The following is a 6,626-nucleotide window of genomic DNA, read 5'->3' as shown; positions in this document are numbered from 1 at the left end:
TTGCATTCTTCCTGCGAAAAAAAATGAATGAATTATGGCATGCAAAATATAATACCGACGTAAGCATCGCGGTTCTCGATTTACCATGGTTTTTAGAACAAATTTATGAGAAAGAATGCAATTAATTTCAATAGAGAAAATGAGAATTACTTTCAATGCTATACGTGTTTCGTACAATTATTAGAAACGAACACATTTAGTTGTCGAGTTGTTTTGGTCGTCTCGAATTACTGACGCGATGAAACGCAATTTCGAAAAACTGACAATTTTCCCTGGGATGACATATAGAGAAAGTCGATTGCAACAGGACCGTAAAAAAAATAAAAATGACAGCAAATCTGCAAAATTTTTTCAGCGTAGCAAAATAATAATGAAAAAAAAAAATTTTATTTAAAAACTCTTCTTGATTAATAAAGTCGATTACGAATATGCGTAATTAATGGTGTAAATCATGTTATGTTGCGCGATATATGCAAAACGTAGAAGGGGAGAAATAATCAGCGAGACAAATCGCGCGACTAATCGATACACAGTACTCGATTATACGATGAAGATGTAACATTAATGTAAATGGCACTTTTCTGGCCATTTGATCATAATGCAACTATTCACACGTGTATGTCCGCAAATTGAGGCTATCGAAATGCATCTGCGTTATATTATGTTTCATCTATCTTGATGATTTATCTCTCGTTATTTTCCAATCTATATATATAAGCACCGTCCGTCTGTCTGTCTGTACCCGAACTACTTCCGCATTTGTGGACCGATTGTCTCGAAATTGGTACCAAAATGTTGCAAATTTTTCGGGGTGGCTGCTGTGGGTTTTTATTTTAATTTTTTTATTTTTATTTTTTTTCCTTAGAGGAGGGTATGTTTTTGCAAAAAAAATTTTTTTTGCAATATTTTTGAACACATGGTATCAAAATGTTGCAAAATTTTTGGAGATAGCGACGAAGCGGTTTTTTTAAGTGTTACACTTCCACCCACTCACCCACCCACGCATTTACCCACATGCATGCGCATTTATGGACCAATTTTCACGAAATTAGTACCAAAATGTTGCAAATTTTTCTGAGGAAACTGCTGTGTGGGTTTTTTAAGTTTACGCTTCCACCCACGCACCCACCCGCGCAATCGCATACTTATGAACCGATTTTTTTTAAATCGGTACCAAATTGTTGCAAATTTTTTGGAGATGGCGACGATGCGGTTTTTTCAAGTGTTACACCTCCACCCACGCACCCACCCACGCGCATGCGCAATTATGGACCAATTTTCACGAAATTGGTACAAAAATGTTGCAAATTTTTCTGAGAAAGCTGCTGTGTGGGTTTTTTAAGTTTACGCCCTCACCCACGCATCCACCCACGCAATCGCATATTTATGAACGGATTTTTGTAAAAATTGGTACCAAAATGTTGCAAATTTTTTGGAGATGGCGACGATGTGGTTTTTTCAAGTGTTACACCTCCACCCACGCATTCACTCACACGCATGCGCATTTATGGACCAATTTTCACGAAATTGGTACAAAAATGTTGCAAATTTTTTGGAGATGGCGACGATGTGGTTTTTTCAAGTGTTACACCTCCACCCACGCATTCACTCACACGCATGCGCATTTATGGACCAATTTTCACGAAATTGGTACAAAAATGTTGCAAATTTTTCTGAGAAAGCTGCTGTGTGGTTCTTTTAAGTTTTATCCCACTAATGCATCTACCCACGCATTCAAACATTTATTCACAGACTTTTTCGAAATTTGTACTCAAATTTTGTCCGGGATGGCTACTATATGATTTTAACAAATTTTTATCACTTTATTTATCCACCCACGCACCCACCCAAAAAAAATTTAAACATTTATTTTGATATAAATTTCGTGAAAGTCGGACAACAAATGTGGAAGTAGTTCGCGGTAATACAAAAAAAGAATTAATTTTTTGTGTTAAAACGGATTTAATATAGGCTATATATGAGGACCGCGCGAAGCGCGGTCCGAAAAGCTAGTAGAGAGATAATTTCATAAATTTTATCTTATTAAACATTCACTATTGACATTTTTGAAATATTTGCTCGTGTTTTTCAGGTATATTCAGCTTTACACAGATCATTTTTATGTCATTTTTGAATATCAAGTTTGTGTGGTTATATTAAATATTACGTAATAAAATTTTGCACATAATTTATCGTTAAATATAAATTCTAGAGTTATCGAATACGATTAATCAAACAGTCATAGTCAAAATATGCAATGGAAATAAAATGTTTTAGTGTATAGTCTTGCAAAGAAATAGAAATAATTTTTATTTACTGCAAAATATCACACATTTTATCCGTATTAAAACGTCAAATTTCGACATACTTTTTTTTATTTCAAAGACAGTGTCAGTGTGTGACATTTGTAATTGATCAAAGGAATTGCTGCTGCAACGTATACGTCAATTCAAACGTTACTTTATAACATAGGTGCAAAATATTGAAATATCTGCCGAAAAAATTGCCTTTAAGTCTATTTTAAATTATTTATATTTTTGCTATAAAATTCGAAATATTTCATTTAGAATTTATAATTCTATATATCAGGTAATACAAATAATAAAGTAAATGTTCACAATTCTAAGTAGAATACTATCTTGAATTCTAGCTCACTTAAAGCAAGCTTTAAAAAATAATATTTCGGGAAATTAATTTATATAATAAAGAAATTACATATATCTGTGGTCTATTATTTATGATCAAGAATAGAGCAACATTTTCGTTAGCCGTTATGAAGACAAGGAAGCAACGTTAATCGCGCATTAACGAGAACGGTGAAGATGAGGCCTACAGTTTTAATTACTGTTTAGTCCAGATTAGCTCAGTCAATTAAACGCCTTGTCTGGTAGCGACAGGTCACAGTCATACGCCATTCTGAACGATATAGCTCGCATAGTATGGTAATCCGAAATAGCGCCCTTGGCGAGTGCCATATGTCAACGACATGGAATTAATTATCGTCATGAACACCCTTCTGTACTTCCCCATTTCTGCGATTACGACTAAACCGATAATTCGATTCTGCCGAGGATGTAATGACCAAGATCAGAAATTGATGTCGCGTGTTACCAAACACGTGCGAGTTTAGAGTTTCAAAATTCTAATCTCAAAACTTTTAATTATTCATTCTATCATTATGTTTCAGTTTTTAGATTTATTATATTTCTATAAATACACAATTTATACTATTTAAATCAATTATAATAATCGACATATTATCGATGTATGATTTGATTATCGAGAAACTAATTTTTTTTATTCATTAAACAAATTTGGTGAAAAAAACGAACGATTTTATATTATTTTAAATTAAAATAAAACTAAATTCTCTGTAACTAATTCTCTTAAATGAAATATATTTGTCAAAGACATTCAAGCAATATGCGTATATCAGTTTGTCATATATGTTTTGGCGATTCACATACGAAATTATATAATATATAAAATTTCACGAGATATAATCGAGCAGTTATTTGCAGTATACGCTAGCAGTGGACTGTAATGGCTGACCATGTACCACAGGTGCTTAATTTTCATTAATTAGACGCGTATATAAGTGATACTAATTCAACTCCGTTGCAATCCTTGGAGAAAGATACTACGGAGGAAATTTCGAGGCTTGTAAACGAGAAGTAAGTACTGACGTTATGTGGATAGACCAAAGGGCATAAAGCGTGATTGGTTGCCGAACATTTGCTAGAAATTGTAACTGGCGGGTATAGAGTTAGTCTGTAAACGTTGCCGTGAAGTTATTTGCGCCTGAAACTATGTATACGAAGTGTGTCCTGTTACTACCGGATGTCCTATCAGCTTTATCGAGAAGTGTACTATAAAACGTATCAAGAGACACGGTAGTGTCTCGCGACCAGTTAAGGGCGTAGCCGAGACACCGTGTATCTTAACGCGAGTCGGACATTTGAGTCTTTATAATATTTCGAATTCTCAATAACGGCTGAAGCAATCGAGTTTATTATATACTAGACTTAATCGATAGATTGAGTTTGAATTATATAATAAAAGTGTCTTTATTTCTGCTCTACGTGATTTATAAGCAGAGATATACAATTGCAAAGTCGAAATATGAAAAATTTCTTTTAAGAAACGTCCCCGTCATCATCATTATTATTATCATCATCGACCACGCAAACATGGTAGTATCGTGCTACACGTATTCACACGTATACAACACATGCGCACACATATATCACACGTACACAACACATGAATAGATGCATGTATTGGAAATGTCCATCTCGCACGTTTTACAACAGACGGCGATAGTTGCCCTCCGCTATATTGACAGCGTGCGGGGTTAGATAATTTCAATTTTCAATTTCAATTTTTACATTCAATTTTAATGTTATTATTCGCAAATTTATTGTCATAATAATTTATGTGCAAGTTTACAGTCTGTGATACAAAATCAGATATTTTGCTATTATTTCAATAATATTTCAATTATATAAATGCCTATGTATGAGTATGCATATATTTTTAATAATTTTCTTAATTAGCTTCTATATTTTTTTCAGTTGTACATCAAGCAGGTAGCATTATCAGCTCACTTGTGAGCATGGGTTGGGCAATGGCTAGTTATCATCGCAGCATTCGATTAGCTTAACAAGATAAATCTAATATCAGTGCTATAGGAACCATTTTACAATTTTTCTGGCATTTTCTTATTGCAGGTACATATATATCCAATAATTAATATACAAAATTAAATATTATTCATCACACACTTTGTATCAAAATAATATATTTTTTAAAATTTATTTAATCATTTTTATCATTGTGATTGTAGTGGCAAGGATCTTATTGCTCAGTGTCATTGCAAGCATCTGGCCTGTATATACCATAATATATTGCGTAATACATTGGCTAAGTATGACAATATGGATTTTGATAGATTCCCATGGAATATTGGAATTTTGTCGGACTTACAGTCATCCACCACATATGCAGCCTACAATTAAAGAACGCATTTATTCCATATGATTTGCTTCCGTTATTGGAATATTTAAAATAAAAATTTTATTAATAAATTTCGATGAAATAATTTATAAGAGGTTGAAGAAACTATGAAACAAATTCAGTCTCATAAAAGGGTAGTTGGAACAATAGTGGTGAATGCAGAAGGTATTACATGAGATCATTGACATGATTTACTTGTAGTTGTAAACAAAAATTTATAAAATTATATCTGTTTTAGGTATTCCTATAAAGTCAACATTTGATAATACGACAACAGTTCAATACGCAGGTTTGATAAGTCAATTGTCAGATAAAGCTCGTTCTGTCGTACGTGACTTGAATCCAACAAATGATTTAACTTTCTTGCGCATACGTAGCAAAAAACATAAAATTATGATGGCACCAGATAAAGAATTCATATTAATAGTAGTACAAAATCCAGTTGATTGATATTTAAAAGAAACAAAAATATATTTCAAAGTTAAGATTTATTTCTTTGGTTGTTAATTTAATCTGTATGCTACATTGTGGATGTTAATATCTATTCAATTAAATAAAGAAAAATAAAAGAATAAAGCTTAAAAATTATACAAAATGCAGTATTTAATTGCTAATCTAACAAATTATAAACTTTTAGAGTTTTTAAATAGTGCTTTTTTCTTTGGTAACAATATTATATTTTTAAGTTTGATAATTATAAAAATATGTATATATAGTAATTCATGGCGTGTTTATTTTTGTATTTAATACAATTATAAATGTACATTTCTCATCAATAAAATATCACAGTATCTTTTTTATAATTTAATTTTAATATTGAGATTGTTTTTTTTCAGTGGAAAAAAAAATGTGTAGTTGGTCCCTATTAATTATACATACATATAAGAGTGTCGCACAAATAATTCTATGCAGTCTTTTTAAGATAATATAAAAATACTTATAAATATAATCAATTAAAATACATATAATCAAAATTGTATGTATTAAAATTCAATAGCATATAAAAAAGATTTTTTGAAATTATATATATATAATAAAAATCCAACATTTTATATATATATATATATATATATAAATATAAATATATATTTATTTATTGTATATCATAAATATATATTTATTTATTTATATTTACCTATCTTTTTTTTATATATATGGTAGAAATACAATGTGAGTTATTTTATTTTGCAAAATTTTTGAAAGTTAAACTATACAATGAAATTATTTCATATAATACCGAGATTCTTTTCATAATAAAGATTAAGAGAGAGTTAGATTTTATCATAAGATTTATAAAAGTCATAAGATAAGGTTAATTGCATATTGTATAATTTATCTCTCATTTTTTAAAGTAAATAAATATCAAAGTTACATTGCTTGAACTGGTGCGTTTGAAGTATGTTGTCTTTTTGAGGGATGCAAGACAATATAGTACAAAAGCATTGCTGTAATTCCCAAGAAAAAGGAAATGATACAAATAATAAAGATTATATTAAAGTACTAAGCCTCTTTAACTGCAGGAGGACAAGCATATTGCCATAATAAATTTGCTGCAATATTTTCAAAAAAGCAGATAACATAGAAAGATAGATGTTTTCAAAATGTTTTGC

At 30.7% G+C, this 6,626-nt stretch overlaps 1 protein-coding gene across 1 annotated transcript; it reads left to right on the top strand.

Annotated features, from left to right (window-relative positions):
• The first annotated feature begins 4,268 nt into the window (after positions 1-4,268).
• On the top strand, positions 4,269-5,611 carry LOC146722168 (dynein light chain roadblock-type 2-like). The gene is made up of 4 exons (XM_085485309.1): positions 4,269-4,353; positions 4,575-4,730; positions 4,847-5,181; positions 5,255-5,611. Exons 3-4 carry the CDS (start codon positions 5,124-5,126, stop codon positions 5,464-5,466), a joined length of 270 nt encoding a protein of 89 aa, XP_085341435.1. The 5' UTR covers positions 4,269-4,353; positions 4,575-4,730; positions 4,847-5,123; the 3' UTR covers positions 5,467-5,611.
• Positions 5,612-6,626: the final 1,015 nt, after the last annotated feature.

The sequence above is a fragment of the Nylanderia fulva genome, unplaced genomic scaffold (genome assembly GCF_048542155.1).
Source record: "Nylanderia fulva isolate GAGA-0341 unplaced genomic scaffold, ASM4854215v1 Scaffold36, whole genome shotgun sequence".
In the NCBI taxonomy this organism is placed as follows: Eukaryota; Metazoa; Arthropoda; class Insecta; order Hymenoptera; family Formicidae; genus Nylanderia; species Nylanderia fulva.
This window is presented reverse-complemented; position numbering and strand designations above follow the sequence as displayed.